Source organism: Mus musculus, chromosome 13 (genome assembly GCF_000001635.26).
Source record: "Mus musculus strain C57BL/6J chromosome 13, GRCm38.p6 C57BL/6J".
In the NCBI taxonomy this organism is placed as follows: Eukaryota; Metazoa; Chordata; class Mammalia; order Rodentia; family Muridae; genus Mus; species Mus musculus.
Window position 1 is genome coordinate 67,036,724 of NC_000079.6, and position 24,447 is coordinate 67,061,170.

Here is a 24,447-nt window from a genome sequence, read left to right on the forward strand (position 1 = left end):
TAGGTGGAACAACAATATGAACTAAGCAGTACCCCGGAGCTCTTGTCTCTAGCTGCATATGTATCAAAAGATGGCCTAGTCGGCCATCACTGGAAAGAGAGGCCCATTGGACTTGCAAACTTTATATGCCCCAGTACAGGGGAACGCCAGGGCCAAAAAGGGGGAGTGGGTGGGTAGGGGAGTGGGTGGGGGGTGGGTATGGGGGACTTTTGGTATAGCATTGGAAATGTAAATGAGCTAAATACCTAATAAAAAATGGAAAAAAAAAGAAATCAGGAGAGCGTCAGAAGCATCATGTGTATGTACCTCTGTAAACCTCACTTTGTCTGCTTTGTATCACATCTAACTCTAGCTTTGGAGAAAAAGAATCTTAAAAGTATAAAAGTCAAGTCCCTTTAAAACATCCAAAAGTCTCTTTCAAAGTTCCAAGCATCTTTAAAATGAGCAAAGACAGTCTTACATTCCCAAGTCTCAAAAATTATCCGTCTCTCAATTGAGTGTTCCTGTAAAAAATCAAAAATAAATTTAGTATTTTCTGATACCTAGAGGCTAAAGAATCAAGACATGGTCACAATAAAACCAAAGCAAACCCCAAATCCACCCATGTAAAGTAACAATGTTCGATGTCTGGGACTGACAATCTTCTGGGCTCCAAGCAGCCTGGCCAGTTCCATGTCCGCTGATTCTACCATATATAGCAAACCATACTTGTCTTGTAACCTCTGGGTGGCTCCTGTTCCCCAGTTGCTTAGTGCTTATCCCATGGTACTGGCATCCATGAAATGCAAGAGCCTGTACTGCCACTGGCTGACCATTCACCAATAGCCTCTCTTGGCTCTCTTCAGAGACCTAGGCACTGCTATATAGTGCCAAGTCTTCACTTTTATGACCCCCTTCAATCCTGGGGTTCCTAGTACAACTGAGGTTGCAGCTACACCAATGGCCCAAGCCCCTCATAATGCCAAGGCTCAGCTACACTCCATACCCCCTTTATTCCTTCAAAACCAGTACCACCCAGGAAACTTGCACACTATCAAATTCAGTTGCCAACACAAGGTACCTGTACTGCACTTCTTCCATACACGTTTCTCAGAAACCCATGATCTATGAAGCCGTCTTAGTTTTCACCTGTACAAACTGATTCAGTAAACTTATTGAATATTAAGATGTACCTTATTAAACAGATGGGAACAAGTAAAAAAATGACTTAAACTGTGTTGAAAACACATGACACAAGACAATGTATACGCATATAGAAACTCTGAGATTAAATTTTCAAAGTAATATTTGAAAACTATTAAATAACATTAAGATTTTTTTTTTTTTTTTGGTTTTTCAAGACAGGGTTTTTCTGTGTAGCCCTGGATGTCCTGGAACTCACTCTGTAGACCAGGCTGGCCTCGAACTCAGAAATCCACCTGCCTCTGCCTCCCGAGTGCTGGGATTAAAGGTGTGCGCCACCACGCCCGGCTACATTAAGATATTCTTAAAAGCACATAGATATCCAAATGATGTTTTGTGGACTTTGACAAAATAATAGATAATGTATGATTTCTCCAGTAAGATGAAAATCAGCATCAAGAGACATAAAACCAGTATCCATGCCATTTTGTAGAACTTTCGAAATGGTCAAGTGTGTGTGTAGTGTGTATGAGTGTGCCTGTGGGGGTAAGTGTGTATACTTTGTAGCTGTCTTTTTCAGGAAATGATGTAGTTAAGTTTACTATGGAGTGCCAACTATTCCAAAATTAACTTTTACTCCATCAATTACTCTTTCTTCTTTCAGCCTGTGAGTCAACTAGCCAGTTTCTAGCACCCATCACTGATAAGCCAAGTAAGTGACAACCAAATTAAGAGAGAAAAGCAAAAATTAAAAACTAAATAATAAAAAAGATTTATTCAATGTAACCACACTGGGAAAAGGGAAAAAGTGATACAATAACTTCCCAGTTCATCTTCAGAATCCTAACACAATGTGGTATTATGTAGATAATATAATAATATATTTACATGTAATACATATAATCAATATAAAAATAAATATAATAAAATACAATAAATAAAAGGCAAAAGAGACAGAAAACTAAGCAGTCCAACCAAGGCATGGTATACTGCCCAGCACAGTCAAAGCCCCATGCTTCTCCTTCAAGATCAAGATTAGTCTTTCTAGCAAAGCTATTATACAAACTAAGTCTTTTTCCAAAAGGCTCGACCCTCCTATGGATGCCCCAGGGCTTTTTTTTTCTCCCAGCAGGATCTTAGAGAAATTCTATTTTCTTGAGGGCCACTGTAGCAATAGCTTGAAGGAAAAAGTAGAGGACAGTGTTTCTATGAGAACATATCAATTCCTGCCCGTCAGGCCAGGTACAGTTACAAGCATAAACATGCACATGGTGCTTCAAATATTCTCGTAATTCCTAATGTTTATTTGATTATAAATGTAGAATATTTCAGACAATGTAATAAATATCAAATTCGAATGGGGTTTATAGGTCAGAGTTGTGCACAAACACACACACACACACAATGTCTATATAGCCAGCAGCCATGCTACCATTCTCAAATGTGTGTGTGTGTGTATATATAAACTGATAAATAGTAATACAATTCAAGATTCAGAAAGCCAGGTCATAATTACCCACCTAAAACTACTTAATTCCTAGTATCACAAGAAGGGGATGAACAAATATATAACATATTTGAGTAATATCCTCCAAATATTTTGATAGACACTGGCATCTGGGATACAATGATCACTTATTCAAATAATTCTCAGCAGTATACATCTGAAACCTGTCATCTACCTCCTTTAGTAAGGTGGAATATTTTAATGTCTATGACAGAATAATGCTATCCAATAAAAAAATATATGAACCATTCAAATTTATTTTAAAATGTTAAGTTTCACACACAATCTTTATTTTATATCCACTCTATTGTCTCTGAGGAAAAAGAACTATACTAAAATCAATTAGGAACTAGTCATGTTCTTTTGACAGACTTGAGAATTGTGTTCACTTCTGTTTTCAAGCATGAATATGTAAATTTACATAGTAACTAAGGTTTCATTAATAAATTCTTATCCTTACTGAGTTGTGTGTATAATTCTGATATCTACAATGATTTATTTCTATTACATAATGTCTCATAACTTATAAGCAATATTTACTTCATTTTTACATCATCTCATATATTTATGAGATTTGTCACCTATAGTAACTCAGATCTGTTAAGATCTGAGGTATGCGCTTTACTACAGCCTATGTGTACACGTCTTCCAAAATAATTACTTTGCCCACACATACTGGACAGAGTCCCTTCCAAAGTCAATCAACAGAGAAGATTTCTATGAAGCATGAGTTCACTGATGAGGAGTAAACAGTCAGTAAAAGCCTTGACACATCATTGACACATGTAGGCTTCCTCAGTATATATTCTCTGCTATCAGTAAGACATGAAGAAGAGTTGAGAAAGTTGCAACACTATTTGAACTTGTAGGCTTTCTTTCATGCATGATTTTTTACACTGTATATGTATAGAATACTTATTAATTAGTCACCTTTCTCATTTCTACAGCTTTTCATTATCATGAAATTTTGGAGCTAAGCACTGAACTATTACTAAAGGCCCTGCCAAATTCCTTGAATTTCTAGGGTTTCAATTCCAATGTGAATTCGCTGATGTCGAATAAGGCTTGAGCTATTATTAAAAGCTTTACTACACTCTTTGCATGCATAGGGTTTCTCTCCAGTATGAATTCTTTGATGTTTAATTAGGGCTGAGTGATTATTAAATGCTTTATCACATTCCTTGCATTTATAAGGTTTTTCTCCCGTATGAATTCTCTGGTGTTGAGCATAGGTTGAATAAATGCTAAAAGCTTTGCCACATTCTTCACATGTGTATGGTTTCTCACCAGTATGGATCCTCTGATGCTTCCTCAGGTATGAAGAACAGATAAATGCCTGGCCACACTCTTCACATTTGTAGGGTTTTTCCCCAGTATGAATTCTTTGGTGTAAAATAAGACATGAAGATTTAGCAAAGGCTTTCCCACATTCTTTGCATGTGTAGGGTTTCTCTCCAGTATGAAGTCTCTGATGATACTTAAAATATGACGAACATCTAAAGGCCTTGCCACATTCTTTGCATTTGTATGGTTTCTCTCCAGTGTGAATTCTTTGGTGTACAAGAAGACTTGAAGAATTAACAAAAGCTTTGCCACATTCTTTGCATGTGTAGGGCTTCTCTCCAGTATGAAATCTCTGATGATTCCTAAGGTATGAAGATGACCTAAAGGTTTTGTCACATTCTTTGCATGTGTAGGATTTTCCCCCAGTATGAAATCTCTGATGATACTTAAGGTATGAAGAACAGCTAAAGGTTTTACCACATTCTTTGCATTCATAGAGTTTCTCAATAGCATGAATCTTCTGATGTTTATGTAGGTAGGAAGAACAGATGAACGTCTGGCCACACTCTTCACATTTATAAGGTTTCTCTCCACTGTGAATTCTTCCATGTTGGTTAAGGTGAGATGAACAGTTAAAGGCTTTGCCACATTCTTTGCATTTGTAGGGTTTCTCTCCAGTATGAATTCTCTGGTGTTGAGAGAGAGATGAGCGAAAAATAAAAGCCTTGCCACACTCTGCACATTTATAGGGTTTTTCTCCAGTATGAATCTTTTGGTGCCGAGAAAGAGCTGAGCAATTATAAAAGGCTTTGCCACACTCTTCACATTTATAGGGCTTCTCTCCACTGTGAATTCTTTGGTGCTGAGTAAGGGCTGAACAGTTATTAAAGGCTTTGCCACATTCCTCACATATGTAGCGTTTCTCCCCAGTGTGAATTCTACGGTGTTGGTTAAGACTTGAAGAACAGTTAAAAGCTTTGCTGCATTCTTTACATTTGTAGGGTTTCTTTCCAGTATGAATAATTCGGTGTTGTTTAAGATGTGAAGAACAGTTAAAGGCTTTGCCACATTCTTCACATTTGTAGGGTTTTTCTCCAGTGTGAATTCTCTGATGCTGAGAAAGTGATGTGGGAAAATTAAAGGTCTTGCCACATTCTGCACATTTGTAAGGTCTTTCTCCAGTGTGAATTCTTTGGTGTCGTGTACGGGCTGAGCAATTGTTAAAGGCTTTGCCGCACTCTTCACACTTGTATGGTCTCTCTCCTGTATGGATTCTTTGGTGCTGAGTAAGAGCTGAAGAATTATTAAAGGCTTTGCCACATTCACATTTGTAGGGTTTCTCCCCAGTGTGAATTCTATGGTGTTGGTTAAGGCTTGAAGAACACGTAAAAGCTTTGCCACATTCTTTACATTTGTAGGGTTTCTCTCCAGTATGAGTTCTATGGTGTTTATACAGTGTTGACCGAACATTAAAGGACTTGCCACATTCATCACACTTGTAAAGTTTTGCTCCAGGACGAATTTTATGTTGTTGAATAAGAAGTGAGTTCCAAGGAAAGGTCTTGCCACATTCTTTAAATGTATAAGGTTTTATTCCTGTTGAGTAAAGTTGGACATATCAGTAAAAGATTAACCATATAGCTGTAATTATAAAGCTTATCTTCCATACATATACTTACATCCCAAGAAACAGTTCTGATACAGTTCTAAGTGTACTTTACTCTCATATTAATGGAAAAATAGACTTGGTTCCATAACTGTATTTATTGCAGCATCAGTCAAAAACTAGATAATACATGAAATAACTTCCACTGACAACAGTGGAACATTACTTCATTTTAAAATTTAAAAGTAATTACTTTAAAGCCAGGAAAATGGCTCTAGGGATAAAGGTGTTGATTCCCAGGGACTCAAATGGTGGAAGAAACAAACTGAATCCTACAAGTTGTCTTCTGTACTCCATATATGAAGCCCTTAGTAGACACACACACACACACACACACACACACACACACACACACACACACACATACACTTTAGGTAAACAATAATGAAATATTTATCATAAGGACAACTCTGGAGGGAAGTATACTACATGAAATAAACCCATCATATATGACAAATATCTGATTAGAAATACATCAAAATTCTAAAATAGAAAACCTTATAGAACACAGATTTCAGTGGTGGCTAGATGTGATGGGCCAAAAAATACACAATTATTTTCCTAAGAATATGTTTGTTTTGAAGGCTATGTTTTGAAAGATTTGTGGCATACAATTTGAATGTACTGAATAATGCCCAAAGATTGGAGACAGTAAATTTCATGTTACATGTTTTAAATCCTAGTTAAAAAAAAAAAGATGCTGCTGAATGAGTTTTAAAATTTCAAGTTTACCTTTAAATCACAGAAGTTTCAGTACAGGCAACATATTTATCAATTGTTTATGGAATGATAACTTCTAGAAATATTCATTTAGCATGATAAAATAACTATTAAGTAACCAATGGAAAGAAATACAAGTACCATGAAAACATAGAACTAATATTCAATATATAAAAATGAGCATCAATTTTATTAGAACTGGTCACATAGCTTGTAGACATTTTATTATCTTACACTGTCCTATAGAGCCACTACTAAAACCTCTCATGCAACTGTTATGAGCTGGAGAGATGGCTCAGTGGTTAAGAGCACTGACTGCTCTTCCAAAGGTCCTGAGTTCAAATCCCAGCAACCACATGGTGGCTCACAACCATCCATAATGAGACCTGACTCCCTCTTATTATATGTAGACAGCTACATATAATAAATACATTAATTAAAAAATAAATAAAAGTTAGATCTAAGAATATTAGCACAGACATGAGGGAGGCCTATACAAAAATGGACCACAGAAAATGGAATTGCAAATTAAGGAAGATTCTGAACAAATACTGGTGAGCTACTAAAAATACTCTTGTACCTGTGTATAAGGTTTTGCTATCACATATAAAATAATGCATCATAAGTCATTGGCAATCAGTGTGTAGCAGAAAAATGCACAGAAATACATTATAATAATTCATAGAGGAGTCTGGTAAGAACTTTAATTACTGAGCATGTAAATATAATTAGAAAAACTTATTTGTAGTGATACTGCTCTATGAAGCCTTGACAAATAGGTCATTATAACTGTGTACAAGTTTCTGAGGCTTAGGAAACAATGTTAAGTCCATAACAATCTCTACTCTAACCCACAAAAGGGCACTCTACAGTTACTGTGCATGCATGCAGACATCACTGAAGAGCAAGGAGACCTACCAATGACTTCTCATGTTTACAAGCTTTGGTTTTGCAAACCTGGTTCCTTGATTTAAAACAGTAGGTTAAATCAAATTTGCTACAGCCAATTATTGGGAGGGATGAGAGGGAGATGGGTTTTGAGTGACCTGGGAGGGATTAGAGGGAGGTAGGTTTCGAGTGACCTGGTTTGAGGAGAAACCAGAAAAACCATGAGGAGGGAAAGATGGAGAAGGGAGAGAAAGTGCCATGGGTTAGGTGAGTCATAAAAATGTGGCCCCAAGGGCTGGCCAATTGAGTTAAGAGTAGCCAAAATAGGGCTGGTGAGATGGCTCAGTGAGTAAGAGCACCCGACTGCTCTTCCGAAGGTCCGAAGTTCAAATCCCAGCAACCACATGGTGGCTCACAACCATCTGTAACAAGATCTGACGCCCTCTTCTGGAGTGTCTGAAGACAGCTATAGTGTAGTTACATATAATAAATAAATAAATCTTTAAAAAAAAAAGAGTAGCCAAAATAAAACACAGTAAGTAATAACTTGGGGTTATAAATAGGAAAGTAGATTCTAATAACATGGAGGGTAGATATCTACCCAAGTCTTGTGATGTTTAAGGCTTACTGTAAATATAAAGGTTATGTGTCTTTTATCTGGGAACTGAATGATCAAGGTGGGGTAGAAATCCCTGATAGGGATTAAAAATTTCTACAATAGATAATAAATGGAGCATTCTAAAACGCCATTCTCTCTGAAACTGATCCCCTAATCCATCCAGCCTTTGATGCCTGCCTCTCTGTAGCATCTCTGAACCTTTCCATTGATTCACTCATTCCCACATACCTGGGTGTGCTGCTACTGTTGCAGCTTCCTTCACATTCCAGGGTTCTCTTCTTTGCTCCAGAAATGTGACCAAGTACGGCTTAGAGAAAGCAAGACCTATTAGAAGGAAAGGCAAACGTGATGACTGCATGCTGTTCTTTAGGACTGACATGTATATATTACTATTGTGTTTATAAGGAAAAAGAAAATGGAATAAAAGGTGGCAGTAAATAACTTTTTAAAATATTTCCTTATAGATATATCTAATATTTGTAGCTTTACCTCGAGAGGGGAAAAAAAAAAACAGAGCTGAGGGATCAAATATTTTGCTTTAAGATGCATTCTCCACATTTGATGTCTCTCAGTTTCTAAAATTCCAAGCAGAAGTAAGGAGTCACACTACCAAAACAATAAAGTTAAAAACACAGTAAGAACTGTGACTAATTCATCTGCTGCACACATGACTCCCACTAAGTTTTCCTTAACAGCAAGAATTTGACTGTGTGAAAGGTATCAGAAGGATTTCCCTTTATAGTTTATGGAATAATTTTAAGAAATATTACCTTAGTTCTTTTTTAAAGTTTGGCAAAATTATTAAATAGTCCATGTGCACAAGGGCTTTTTGAAACTGGAGGTTTGCTTTGTTTTAATTACTACCTCAATTTCTTTTTGTTTGAGGGAGATCTGCTTAAATTATCTCTCTCACATTTCCCTAGTTTTGTTAGTACATATTATCCTGATATGAAAACCAGATAAAGACAAACAGACAGAAAGATAGAAAGAAAGAAAGAAAGAAAGAAAGAAAGAAAGAAAGAGAGAGAGAAAATAACAGCCCAATATCTCTGATGAACATAGATAAAAATGTTCTCAATACATGTAAAAACACATCCTAGTGATCACCATCAGCAGGACATCATCCCTCACAGGCAGTGATAGTTCACCATGTGTGAATCAACAGAATAATTTACTACATAAACAAATTCAAGGACAGAAATTACATAACAATCCCAATAAATACTGCTATTTGCAGAGAATTTTACTCTAAATATAAAAGACTGCAAGGACTCTACCAGAAAACAAGTAGAATTGAAAACTGCTTTCAGGACAATGATAGGATATAAAAGTCAGTGTCTTCTTAGCTACTAAAACCAAACATACTGAGAAAGAAAGAAAAATTGACTATCTATATGTATAAGAGTGAAAGTAAATCCAAACAGACTAAGGATCTCAATGCAAGACTAGAAACTTTGAAAGTGCCTGAGAAAAAAGGGAGGGCTCTTCAATACAGGAATAAATAGGGTCTTTCTGAACAGGGCTCTGATCACTGAAGAAGTAAGATCAACAACTAAAGAGCTGGACCTTAGGAATGACCCCCCTGAACAGCAAAGAAAAACTACATGAAAAGGCGGGCTAAGGGACGGCAGAAGATATTCAGAAGCTATATAACTGACGTGAAATATCATGAGTAACATACCTCAAAAAGTAAATACCAAGAAATCAACATGATCAAATAATAGGCCCTGAAACTGAACAGATCTCAGAAGAAAATAAGTGGCTGATTTTTTAAAAGTGTTTGTTATCCTTAATTATCATGGAAAAGGTAGATTAAAACTACTCTGAGATGGTATCTCACCCTAACTGAAAAGTCTATCATCAAGAGACCAAATGACAAATTTTGGCAAGTATGTACAGGAAGAACACACTGTAAAGTGAGGGTGGGGCTGTAAATTGCTGTGTTCAGTGAGGAAATCAGGGCAGAGGATTCTCAAAAACCTGAACCTAAAACATCCACAACTACCATATGACCCAGCTATATCACTCTTGGATATATATATATATATTCAAAAGATTCCATCTCCTACTACAGAGATACTTGCATATCTATGTCACTGCTGCTCTGTACAAAATAGCTAGGAAATTAAAGCAGCTTACATGTCCACAGAATGATGAATAGATAACAAAAATGTCTTAATTATACACACCCAATGGAATTTTATTCAGATAAAGGGAAAAATGAAAATGTGCAATTTGCAGGAAAATGGATGAATAAGATAAATGAAAGCCAGAAGGAAAAATATCTAACATTCCCTCTCAAATGTGGATCTTAGCTTTGGGTTTCAGATTTCTGAGTCTGCTTTAAAGTACCTGGAGAGGCCTGGAAGGTAGAGAGGGGCCATTGGAGAGGGAATACCTAAACAAAAAGTAACGGTACAATATAAATACTATTACAGCCAGGCAGTTCTGGGAGTAGAAAGATTTAAGTGGAGATGTGTAGGGGGAATTTCCCCTAATTATCTGATTGGCTAATAAAGATGTCAAGAAGCCAATCGCTGGGTGAAGATGAGGTGGGCCTTCCAGCCCATGAGACGAGGAGGGGTGGGGAGACACAGGAGGAAGGAACGCCTTTTGGCGGTGAGGTGGAGAGCATGAGGTGTACCAAGGTATTGTAGGTCAGGGTATTTTCAGACCCCGTGGTGGCTTCTGCCACTGGAAGAATTTCCAACATAGAATCCCTGATAGATTTAGGACAACAGATTCCATACCCAGCAGTTATGTCACTCTGTTGATTTTCAATATGAAGATTGGTGTTTTCCACTCTCAACAATTCAACATTAGTGGACTCAATTCCCCACTAAAAAGATACAGGCTAACAGAACAGATGTGAAAACAGGATCCATCATTTTGCTATATACAAGAAACACATCTCAACATCCAAGATAGATACTACTTCAGAGTAAAGGGCTGGAAAAAGTTTTTTTCAAACAAATGTACCCAAGAAGCAAGCTACAGTAGCCATTCTAATATCTAATAAAATAGACTGTCAACCAAAATTAAAGAGATAGGGAAGGAGATTTCATGCGCATCAAAGAAAAAGTCCATGAAGATGACAACTCAATTCTGAATGTAAAACACCTATGCCCCAAATGGAAGGGCACCCACATTTATAAAAGATAAATTTCTAAAGCTTACATCAACATCAAACCCCAAACATTAATAGTGGGAGACTTCAAGATCAAGTTTTACCAATTAACAGGTCATCCACACAGAAAGTAAACAGAAATAATAACACTAACAGATATTATGAATCAAATGGACCTAATAGAGATCTACAGAACATTTCATCCAAACAAAAATTCCTTTTTCTCAGTACCTCATGGTACCTTCTCCAAAACTGACCATACAAAGCAAGTCTCAACAAATACAAGAAAATTAAAATAAAAACCCTGTATCTTATCAGAACACCATGGATTAAAGTTGAACTTCAACACCAACAAAAACAACAGAAAGCCTACAAACTCTTGGAAACGGAACAACTCCCTACTCAATCACCACTGGGTCTCGAAATAAATAAAGCAGGAAATTAAAGACTTTGCAGAATTCTATGAAAATGAAAGCACAACATTCCCCAAACTTATGGGATACTATAAAAGGAATGCTAAGAGGAAAGTTCATAGCACTAAGAGCCTTCATAAAGAAATTAGTAACATACTAGCAATTTAACAGCACAAGTGAAAGCTCTAGAACAACAACAACAACAAAGCAAACACATACAACACAGGAAATAAACTCCTGACAGAAATATAAAATGAAATAAACACAAAAAGAAAAGTACAAAAAATATCAATATACCCATAGTTAGTTCTTCAAGAAGATCAACAAGACAGACAAACCCTTAGCCAAACTAACTAAAAGGCAGAGAGAGAGAGAGAGAGAGAGAGAGAGAGAGAGAGAGAGAGAGAGAGAGAGAGAGAGAGAGATTACTACATTAACAAAATCAGAAATGAGAAAGGGGGACATAACAACAGATACCAAGAAAATCCAAAGAATCATTAGGTCTTAAAAAACCTGTACTTCACAAAACTGGAAATCAAGATCAGGTAAACAATTTAAGTAAACCTATATCCCCTAAGGATATAGAAGCAGTTGTTAAAAGTCTCCAAAAAACAAAACAAAACAAATAAACAAATAACAAAAAACTAAAGTCATATGGTTTTAAGCAGAATTCTGTGAGAGATTCAAAGAAGTGCTAATTCAACACACCTCAAACTATTCCACAAAATAGAAACAGGAGGTGCACTGGCAAACGCATTTTATGAAGCCACAGTTACCCTGATACCTAAACCATAGTAAGATTCAACCAAGAAGGAAAATTGCAGAACAATTCAGACCTTATGACCATTGAGATAAAAATACTCAATAAAACACTAGCAAATCAAATCCAAGAACATATCACAAACATCATCTACGAAGATCAAATAGACTTTATCCAAGAGAGTCAAGGACCATTCAATATCTTAAGATTTGTCAACATAATCCAACGTACAAACAAACTGAAAGAAAAAAAATCCACATGACCATCTCATTACATGCTGAAAATGCCTTTAACAAAAATCCAACACCCTTTCATGATAAAAGTCTGGAGAGATCAGGGATGCAGGGCGCATATCTAACCACAGTATAGGCAATGTACAGCAAGCCAAAAGCTAACATCAAGTGAAATGGAGAGGAACAAAGCAATTCCAATAAAAGCAGGGAAAAGACAAAGCTGTCCACTTTCCTTATACCTAGTCAGTATGGTACTTGAAGTTCTAACTAGAATAATAAAGCAACTAATAGAGATGACTTCAAGCCTTTGAAGAAAGAAATTGAAGATATCACAAGATGGGAAAAAAAATCTCCCATGTTCACAGGTAGGATTAACACAGTAAAAATGGCCATATTACAAAAAGCAATCTACAGATTCAACACAATTCTCATCAAAATTCCAACGTAATTCTTTACAGGCCTTGAAAGAACAATTCTGAACTCCATATGGAAAACCAAAAAACTGAGGATAACTAAAACAATCCTATACAATAAGAGAACTTCTAGAGGTATCACCATCTGTGATTTCAAGATGTACTGCAGAGCAATAGTAATAAAAACCACATGATATTGGCATAAAGACTCACAGGTTGATCAATGTTTGGTCAACAGCATTGAACTGAAGACCTAGAAATAAACCCACACACCTATGGACATTTGAGTTTGACAAAGAAGCCAAAACTATACAATGGAAAGAAGAAAGCATCTTCAACAAATGGTGCTGGTCTAACTGGATGTCTGCATGTAAAGGAATGCAAAAGATCCATATCTACCACCCTACACAAAACTCAAGTCCCATTGGATCAAGAAAACCAACATAAAACCAGATATACTAAGTCTGATAGAAGAGAAAGTGGGGAATAGTCTTGAACACATTGGTACAATGTGTTCTGTACAATGTGTTCTGTAAATATAAAGACATCATCAATAGGACAAAATGGTACCCTATAGAATGAGAAAAGATCTTTGCCAATCCTACTTCCAAGAGAGGGATTATATCCAAATATATAAAGAACTCAAGAAACTCAAAATCAAAAAACCAAATAACCCAATTAAAAAATGGGGTACAGATCTAAACAATTCTCAGCAGACAAATTTCTAATGGCTGAGAAGCACTTAAAGAAATGTTCAACACCCTTGGTCATCAGGGAAATGAAAATCAAAATGACTCTAACTCACCTGTCAGAATGGCTAAGATAAAAAACTCAAGTGCCAGCACATGCTGGGGAGGATGTGGAGCAAGGAGAACACTCCTCCATTACTGGTTCAGAGTAGTACAACCACTTTGGAAATCAACTTGGCACTTTCTCAGAAAATTGTCAGTAGTTTTACCTCTAGGTGCAGCTATGCCACTCCTGGGCATACACTTAAAAGATGTTCCACCATACTACAAGGACACTTGCTCAACTATGCCCATAGCAGCTTTATTTGTAAAAGACAGAAGCTGGAAACAATCTAGGTGCCCCTCAACAGAAGAATGGATATAGAAAATGTGGTACAATTACATAATGGAATATAACTCAGCTTTTTAAAGTAATGACATCATGAAATAGATGGAATTAGAAGCAGTTATCCTGAATGAGGTAGCACAGATAAGACAAACAGGATATTACTTGTGGATATTAGCTACAAATACACTCACTTCCCCATCAATGTCGTTATCCAGGAGAATGGGTCTTTGGTTGAAATCTGAAATTTCTTGGGTGAAAACTACATCCACAGGGTTCAGATGAGGACAGATGTTGAATGTTCTGTCTCTCAAGCCCAGAAGGGTGAGTTAATCCTTGAAGGAAATGACATTGAACTTGTTTCAGATTCAGCCGCTCTGATTCAGCAAGCCACAACAGTTAAAAACAAGGTTATCAGGAAGTTTTTGGACGGCATCTCTGTGTCTGAGAAGGGAACCGTGCAGCAGGCATCTGACGAGTGAGGAAGCCTCAGTTTCCTGACTCCAGAAACGAGATCCTGATCACAAGTACAATTTGGGCTCTTTTGGGAGAATAAAAGATTTATATATTGAAAAACAAAACAAAACAAACAAAAAACAACAAAAAAGGAGGGCCCTAGAAGAAATGGATCTCCCTGAGTAGGGGAAATAGAATACTCACTAAGGGTAGATGGAGGGAGGGAAGTAGATGGTGGAAGGGTTGAGGCGGGGAGCAGGATGGAAGGAGAGAAAACTAGAATGAGTGTGGGGAACCTATGAGAAGAGCCAGAAACCTAGGACAATGGAAACTCCCAGTAATCTATGAGGGTGACCCTAGTTAAGACTCCTAGCAATGGTGGCTATAGAACCTGAAAGAGCTAACTTAAGTAACCAGGAAGACTTCTAATGTAGGGATTGGGATAGCAACCCAGCCACAAAACCTTAGGCCCACAATTTCTCCTGCCTACAAGAGGTAAAGATGAAACAGAAATTGAAGGAAAGGTTTAAACCAATGACGGACCCAGTGTGAGATCCATGCCTGGCACAATTAATGATATTCTGTTACACTTGCAGGCAGGAACCTAGGATAACTGTCATTAGAGAGAGTTCACCCAGCAGCTAATAGAAACTGATGTAGAGAGAGACCCACAGTCAAACATTATGTGGAGTGTGGGGAATCCTCTGGAAGAGAGGGAAGAAGAATTGAAGGAGCTACAGGGGTCAAGAACATCACACACACACACACACACACACACACACACACACACACACACACACACACACACACACACAAACCAAACAAAAACAAAAAAAACCCTGTAGAATCAACTAACCTGGACCCATAGGTGCTCACAGAGACTGAACTGCTAATCAGAGAGCATGCATGGGATGGAACTAGGCCCTCTGCACATATGTAATAGCTATGCAGCTGGGTCTTCATGTGGGACTCCTAAAGCAGAGCAGGTGCTTTCTCTGACTACCTGCCTGCCTTTTGATCTGTTTTCCCTAACTGGACTATCTTGTCTAGCCTCAACAGAAGATGTGTCTAATCCTACTGCAACTTGATATGCCAAGGTAGACTGACATGTATGGAAGGCTTCTCCATTTGTAAGAATGGGGGGAGTGGAGGATTGAGGGGAGAGCAAGTAAAAGGGATGGAGCTGGGAGGAGAGAAGAGAGGGGAAGCTGTGATGAGAATGTAAAGTAAAAAAGAAGTAAGTTAGTTTAAAGAATTTTTCTCAATGGACGTGAACCTTACCCAGGAACACAAGGTGGCTGTAATTCTCCAGCATCACATCCCTGTACAGATCCCACTGAGCAGGCTCCAGGCATTCCCACTCCTCTTCAGAGAAATCAATGGCCACATCCCTGAAAGAGAGCATTTCCTGAAATAAAAATAAATGAACAATATATGTTAATTGAGAGCTTACTATCAATACAAAACTAAATACATGGTTCAAAACATTTTTAGCTTTACACGATATGAAAGAATAGTGCAGTGAATGAGATTCTTTTACACAATATCGTATATACTATCCATCTTCAAGGGACGAGACTAGCACATGCCCTAATGAACACATATGGATATTATGTTTCATAACTGACAAAACAGAATAACAATACTCCGTGTACTGTGCTGGTACTGTCTACATCTCCTGGAACATCACAGGAGAGTTACACTGAGGCAGAGTGACAGGTCTCTACTGTTACATGTGAAATGAGAGTGAAGATTCTGATGCAGTAGACCCTGCCTACATTTTGAGTACAGGAATATGTACCCTCTTCAGTACCGAGGTAAATAACAGTGCACCAAGAGACACTTGTTTGAGTATCCAAGGGGGCAACAATAAGGGAAGAATTTATAGATAAAAAGGAACTGGAATATTTTTTATACATTTGAAAAATATAAGTACAATGCTTTTTAAATATTTAAAATACATTAAATATTATTTTAAAGTTTTCTTTTTCTTCTTCCCCTCCTCACCCTGCCCCATTTAGACAAGTATTCATGTATGTGTTGGGGAGACATGGAAAGGCTCAAAGAGGGCTCTGAACAGAAGTCCCTAGGTTCTTCCTGCCTAGCAAGTCGCCTATGTATAACTATAAAGTGAACCCAGGGCTAAACTGAAGCATCATTAGACCCAGGTACACAGAATCTGGAGCTGACTGAGGGGAGAACATGATCCCACAGTTGTTCTGAATTAACATTGAGATCTCACCATCTCAGAGTATCCACCGTGTCATTCATAACACTGAGATCTCACCATCTCAGAGTATCCACCGTGTCATTCATAACACTGAGATCTCACCATGTCAGAGTATCCACCGTGTCATTCATAACACTGAGATCTCACCATCTCAGAGTACCCACCATGTCATTTATAACACTGAGATCTCACCATCTCAGAGTATTCACCATGTCAATTCATAACATTGATATCTCACCATTTCAGAGTACCTACCATGTCATTCATACACACTGAGATCTCACCATCTCAGAGTACCCACCATGTCATTCATAACACTGAGATCTCACCATCTCAGAGTACCCACCATGTCATTCATACACACTGAGATCTCACCATCTCAGAGTACCCACCATGTCATTCATACACACTGAGATCTCACCATCTCAGAGTACCCACCATGTCATTCATACACACTGAGATCTCACCATCTCAGAGTACCCACCATGTCATTCATACACACTGAGATCTCACCATCTCAGAGTACCCACCATGTCATTCATACACACTGAGATCTCACCATCTCAGAGTACCCACCATGTCATTCATACACACTGAGATCTCACCATCTCAGAGTACCCACCATGTCATTCATACTCACTGAGATCTCACCATCTCAGAGTACCCACCATGTCATTCATACTCACTGAGATCTCACCATCTCAGAGTACCCACCATGTCATTCATACACACTGAGATCTCACCATCTCAGAGTACCCACCATGTCATTCATACACACTGAGATCTCACCATCTCAGAGTACCCACCATGTCATTCATACTCACTGAGATCTCACCATCTCAGAGTACCCACCATGTCATTCATACACACTGAGATCTCACCATCTCAGAGTACCCACCATGTCATTCATACACACTGAGATCTCACCATCTCAGAGTACCCACCATGTCATTCATACACACTGAGATCTCACCATCTCAGAGTACCCCCCATGTCATTCATAAACACTGATATCTCACCATCTCAGAGTACCCACCATGTCATTCATACACACTGAGATCTCACCATCTCAGAGTACCCACCATGTCATTCATACTCACTGAGATCTCACCATCTCAGAGTACCCACCATGTCATTCATACACACTGAGATCTCACCATCTCAGAGTACCCACCATGTCATTCATACACACTGAGATCTCACCATCTCAGAGTACCCACCATGTCATTCATAACACTGAGATCTCACCATCTCAGAGTACCCACCATGTCATTCATACACACTGAGATCTCACCATCTCAGAGTACCCACCATGTCATTCATACTCACTGAGATCTCACCATCTCAGAGTACCCACCATGTCATTCATACACACTGAGATCTCACCATCTCAGAGTACCCACCATGTCATTCATACACACTGAGATCTCACCATCTCAGAGTACCCACCATGTCATTCATACACACTGAGATCTCACCATCTCAGAGTACCCACCATGTCATTCATACACACTGAGATCTCACCATCTCAGAGTACCCACCATGTCATTCATACTCACTGAGATCTCACCATCTCAGAGTACCCACCATGTCATTCATACACACTGAGATCTCACCATCTCAGAGTACCCACCATGTCATTCATACACACTGAGATCTCACCATCTCAGAGTACCCACCATGTCATTCATACTCACTGAGATCTCACCATCTCAGAGTACCCACCATGTCATTCATACACACTGAGATCTCACCATCTCAGAGTACCCACCATGTCATTCATACACACTGAGATCTCACCATCTCAGAGTACCCACCATGTCATTCATACACACTGAGATCTCACCATCTCAGAGTACCCACCATGTCATTCATACACACTGAGATCTCACCATCTCAGAGTACCCCCCATGTCATTCATAAACACTGAGATCTCACCATCTCAGAGTACCCACCATGTCATTCATACACACTGAGATCTCACCATCTCAGAGTACCCACCATGTCATTCATACTCACTGAGATCTCACCATCTCAGAGTACCCACCATGTCATTCATACACACTGAGATCTCACCATCTCAGAGTACCCACCATGTCATTCATACACACTGAGATCTCACCATCTCAGAGTACCCACCATGTCATTCATACACACTGAGATCTCACCATCTCAGAGTACCCACCATGTCATTCATAAACACTGATATCTCACCATCTCAGAGTACCTACCATGTTATTCATACACACTGAGATCTCACCATCTCAGAATACCCACCATGTCATTCATAACACTGAGATCTCACCATCTCAGAGTACCCACCATATCATTCATAAACACTGATATCTCACCATCTCAGAGTACCTACCATGTCATTCATACACACTGAGATCTCACCATCTCAGAGTACCCACCATGTCATTCATAACACTGAGATCTCACCATCTCAGAGTACCTATCATGTATTCATAAACACTGATATCTCACCGTCTCAGAGTACCCATCAGGTCATCCATAATTCTAAGCATCTCAACTATAAAAACAGAATGTTTAACTGAGTTCACAAGGTCAAGTGTTTGCCTTTGTGGAATCATTTCAATCATGCTTTTTGGAAATATTTCTGCTTCATGTTGTGCTAAAGAATACATTGCACAGTTAATGTGCACAAAGTTAGGAATTACTGAACAAATGTGTTCAATATGACAAACAGTAAAGGTTTGAATGAGAATGGCCCCTAAAAGTTCTTATGTCTTAATACTTGATCCCCAGTTGGTTCTCCTTCTCTCTTCTCTCCTGTCTGTCTGTCTGTCTGTCTGTCTGTCTGTCTGTCTGTCTGATGGTAGTGTCTTCAAGATGTTAGCTCTCAGCTAATGCTCCAGGACCATTTCTGCCCAGCTGTTCTCATGCTCCCTACCATGATGGTCATGGACTCTAATAGTCTGAAACTGTAAGCTCCAAATAAATCCTTTCTTCTACAAGTTGCCATGATCGAAGTGTCTTATCACAGCAATAGAAAAGTGACTAAGCCACAAACTCAGAGATAGCTCTGTTGAGCGAGACAGAAACACTTGTGATTCAATTCAGACAAGGAGTTCTAGCCCTAGCACACATACTTATCTCCATAGCTCACAATGGACTCAATACCCATTTTTCTATAGTGAGAAGACTATAGTGCCACTTCTGTTTCCTTTCGTGTTTTATTTTAATTGTTTTTTTTTTTAGGGTACCATACAAAAATAATAGGTTTTATCATGGCGTCTTCATATACAGGGCATTATTCTTTCATTGAATTCATTTTCCATCCCAAATCTTCAGTAAAAAATATAAGTAACTTAACTTTTCTTATTTTAAAACTCAGCATCCTGAGGCACACAAACCTTCCATGTATGAGTCCATAGCTTATGCCACTACCTTGTGCACCAGAGTGGAGGAGGGGTACATTTACCACAGTGACAAAGCTACAGAGTGATACACCCAGCAGCCCTCTTGAACAACCTTCTCCTTTCCAGCTGGCTCCCTTTCTTACCCCAGTTAGTTCTCACTTCTTTCACATAATATATCTATTCCACCCATTGTGTAGATGGACCATATTTCCTTTGTCCAAGTGTCTGTTAATGGACCTCTATGCTGGCTTTACATAGAAGTCATTGATTATAATGCAGTTGCAAGGGGGGTAGAGGGCAAGAGTCTCTCCAAGATGTTGTCTTAAAATCCTTCAAGAATACAACAGAGTGGTAGAACTAGGTCATTTAATTCTCTCACTTTCCATATTTTAAGAGACTTCCATACTGAGTTCTGTCGAGGCTACACATTTACATAGCAACCACCAATCAATGAGGTTTCTTCTTTCCCACACGATTTTGTAAACACATATTGCCATTCATATGTTCAACCATGCTGACTGGGATGAGAGAATATTAAAGTAGTTTTAATCTGCATTTCTTTGATGGTTAAAAATTCTGAACATCCTGAGTATTTCTTGACATTTGTATTTCTCCTTTTGCAAAATGTCTATTTATTGGACAATTTATTGATCAAATAAATGGCTTAGTTTTGGCCTTCTTAATTTCTGTATAACTTTTTATATATTCAATATTAGTGCCCTGTTTGATGTGTCCTTAGCAAAGATTTTTCCCATTCTATAGACTGTCTCTTCACTTTAGTCAAACTATTTAATTTCATAAAATCACAATTGACAAATCATGGGCCTATTTCCTATATTATTCTAACATGTGAAATTCAGTTTTCCCCATAGTACCTGTTAAAGACACTGTCTCTTTTTGCAGTATGTTTCTGACAGCTTTGTCAAAAGTTGAGAAGTTTAAGTAACAGGTTTATTATGGGTCTTCTATCTTATTCCACTGGCTTATATACGTGTCTGTGTTTGTGCAGTACCATGTTGGCTCTGTTAGTAGAGTTCTGCAATAATATAATATGCAGGTATTATAATATTTACAGCATTGCTCTTTCTGCCAAGGATTCCTTTGACTCTTTGATAATTGTTTTCCTCTTATGTTTCCATATGAATTTTAGGACTGTTTTTTCTAGTTTATGAAGAATATCACTTGTGGGGAACTGGGAGTCAAATCCAAGACTTTATGCATACTTGGCAAACACTCCACCAACTAAGTGACATCACTAGCTTGAGTCTGTATCATGGCATCTGTGTCTAGAGATTTATCCATTCCTTCTCAATTTTTATGATATGGTAAATGTAGCACAAGGAAAGGCAGATAATGAAGTGAGCTGCACGCGTGCACATGCACACACACAAAATCAGGCATTTTAGAGCTCGGGGAAGAATTAAAATTGTAGAAATATATTGCTAGCCCAAGGAAGACACATGCTGCAGGAAAGAGTTCCTAGATATAAAACTTTCTGTGCTATAACGTAATGGGTAATGGACAAGCATGTAGAGAAAGAGTCTGGAGGCACCACAGATCATAGACCCTTCTACCATAAATCCCACCTATGAGACAGAATCCAACAACATTCCTAAACCTTAAACACTCAATGAAAATATGTGACTATAGCCAAGAATTGCCAGTCTTAGGACACAAAGAGCAAAAGGTTGACATTGTCAATTCACAGCATTTGAGAGGAATTGAGTTGTGGAAAAGCATATTTGAGGCTGCAAGGTCTTATCACTGACCCCAGTGTAGTCCACAGGTCCACCTGATGGTATGAGTCACTTCCCACTGTTCCTTGTCTCCTGTAAGAATGCTCAGTCCTATACACTTACCGTCTCCCAGCACCTATGTGGTCCATCTCCTCTCTATTTTTTCCACAGCAATGAAACTACTACTGCGTTTATCTAAATAAAATGGTGCCAGAATAACTAGTTCTTGCTTGTGGCCCTTTTCAGTCAGAGGGCACAAACATACAGGGCACATGGCCCATGCAAAAAGGCACTGGATTATTAATAAGGTTGCATTAACTTTCTAATTACACATGAGACTATTTCTGATATTCACAAACAAAAGAGTAGGAATAATCTACAGTAATACATTACACACATATTTTTGCAGGAAAAATATGAACTTCATGGGATTAAGTCTCATGTATATACAGTTTTCACCACTCTAACAATCCATGGTCTAGGACAGACTTCAGTATAATATATTAGATTTAGACTATTTTCTCTATTTGATTCAGGATACTTGATTAAGATGGCCACAGTTGTCTTATCTTTTTGCACTAGTAGGAATTTATTAATAGAAACCACTCTAGATTACTATAATCTGAACTCATACCACACTGAATTTTGTTTTGAATTTTGAATTTTCCCAACCTCTTCACAGTAAGGTCACTGTCACTGACTGAGAAATTAGAGGTAAATGCGTGACTATGTGCAGAAAGGAGAGTCTGAAGACTCTATGGATCACAACTTTTTCTATTCATGAATCCCATTGAAGAGAGAGAAGTGCAAACATCTATGAAAATCCCTGAGTGGCGCTGTGACCATACACCTGCTAGTTTGAGGTAACAAGGCAGCAACAAGTCAAAACACCCATGTTCCCAGTTCCCAGGCCCACAGCCAGACTTTATGGCGCCATTTCCTCAATTGAGCCTTAGTGACCCTTGGCATTCGAACTCGAGAGCCAACAAAATGCAACACATTGATATGGCAAAGACACTTCTCTGAGAAATTCACACCCATGCTTCCTGAGGTACCTCATTCTTTCCCTGACTGACTCATTCTTTCTCTGTTTTAATAATCTCCATCTCTGCTTCATACTAGATCATCCCAACATTATTTTCTATGACAAAAAGCAAAGAATCATCTTTACATGAGTAGAAGTCCCTAGTAGAGTAAGGGAAGTTATCAGGCTATTGGTTGTGTTACCCACTATGCCACAGATGGAACGAGTTATATTTCCCATCTCTAAGAACAATGATCATAAATACCAATGCACAGCAACAAATATTTTTAGCAGAATACAGTCAGCACTTAAGCTTCAGTCCTGGGACATGGCCAAAATGTAAGAAATGTCTTCATGCTACATAGTTTGTTTTGATCTTAACATTCTACTTTTATGCCTTCATCCCTATAATATGTCTTTCTTCTTAATATAAATTCTCTGGTTATGAGGCAACTTAAGAAATCCAACAGTTAATAAACAAACAACACTCAAACTCACTATAAATGGAACATGGCATGGTGTCTTGATCAATATTTAGCAAAGCATCCTTCACTGATATTTATAAATTAAAATAAATATATGAGCATCTCCAAATTTCTTTTCTACATCTCATATGTTGTTTATATACCCAGTGAAATTCTGCCATTTCCTAAGCAAATTAGTAATTAGATCCTGTCTTAACCAATAAGTTATGGCTTAATAGTCATCTGAAAGAATAGAGAAGGTTTAAGGGGCAAGTCACAAAGGAAAGAACAAAGTGACAGATGGCCATCTTCCTAGGGCACAGAGGAGTAAAGAGGAGGAGAAGTCAGGAGGAACGGAAGTTAACGTCACTATCAGCTACACAGAACACTTCAGGGCAGCCTGGACTACACAAGAAACTGACTCAAAATCCCAATACAAACACAAAAGGATGGCAATAGGAAGGGGGAAAAGGTAGCTATGGTTACCAGCATAACACACAAATAACGTCAGTCAAAACTTCAACAGGGAAAGGGGAGGGGTTCACAAGGCCCCACCCTTAGCTAAGGATCGGTTGGAATTCATGACCACTGAAAAAGAGATTCGTTTTGTTTGTTTGTTTGTTTGTTTATTTTGCTTGGAGGTGTGGCCAGTGAGCGTCCACGTTCTAGGGGATGTCCTGTGCGCCCTCCCTTCCCCGCCCCATACACACAGGTATGCACACTAGAGCAATACTAAGTGGACTCAGTGGGTTATAAAACAAAAACAAAACCACCAGGACAGGAAATTGGGAGTGGAGCATTTTGGGAGATACCTGGTACTGTTGAAGTAGGGGACAGTAGGGGTGGATTTGATCGGACTGCATTGTATATACATCTATTAAATTCCGGATAACAGAAGCCATCGAGACAGTGTCAGCTAAGGGCATGCTTCCACACCTCAGGCACAAGCTGACAGCAGATGCACCCTGCCAGGCACCCTTCTCCATTCCTAGGCTACCGAGCCAGCTCTCCTGCCCCAGAAGTGCAGGACAGAACAGGGCAACGGCACCTTAAAAGAGAGGCCACTCCCAGCTCCATCCCTCCTCCAGCGTTAACCAGCACCGGAATGGACAAGCCTAGGTCACCACAGTACCTCCCATTCAACTTCTTCCCGCCTCCCTCCAAGGCGGACCCGCCCACCCCGCAACGTCCCTCTGGCTGCGCTACATCCTGGGACCAACCTCCATGCCAGAGATGCTACCAGAGCGCGCACAGGACCCGACACTGGCCCAACTTTGGAGAAGACCGCCAGAGAGGGAGACACACACAGGCGCAGAAGAAACACGGAA

The 24,447-nt window shown here is 38.7% G+C and overlaps 1 protein-coding gene across 1 annotated transcript; it reads right to left on the minus strand.

Moving 5' to 3' along the window:
• Nucleotides 1-1,870: 1,870 nt before the first annotated feature.
• Zfp712 (zinc finger protein 712) lies at nt 1,871-24,447 on the minus strand. The gene is made up of 4 exons (NM_001166218.1): nt 24,340-24,447; nt 15,564-15,690; nt 8,035-8,130; nt 1,871-5,509 (listed from the first exon to the last, which is right to left on the minus strand). Exons 1-4 carry the CDS (start codon nt 24,343-24,345, stop codon nt 3,621-3,623), a joined length of 2,118 nt encoding a protein of 705 aa, NP_001159690.1. The 5' UTR covers nt 24,346-24,447; the 3' UTR covers nt 1,871-3,620.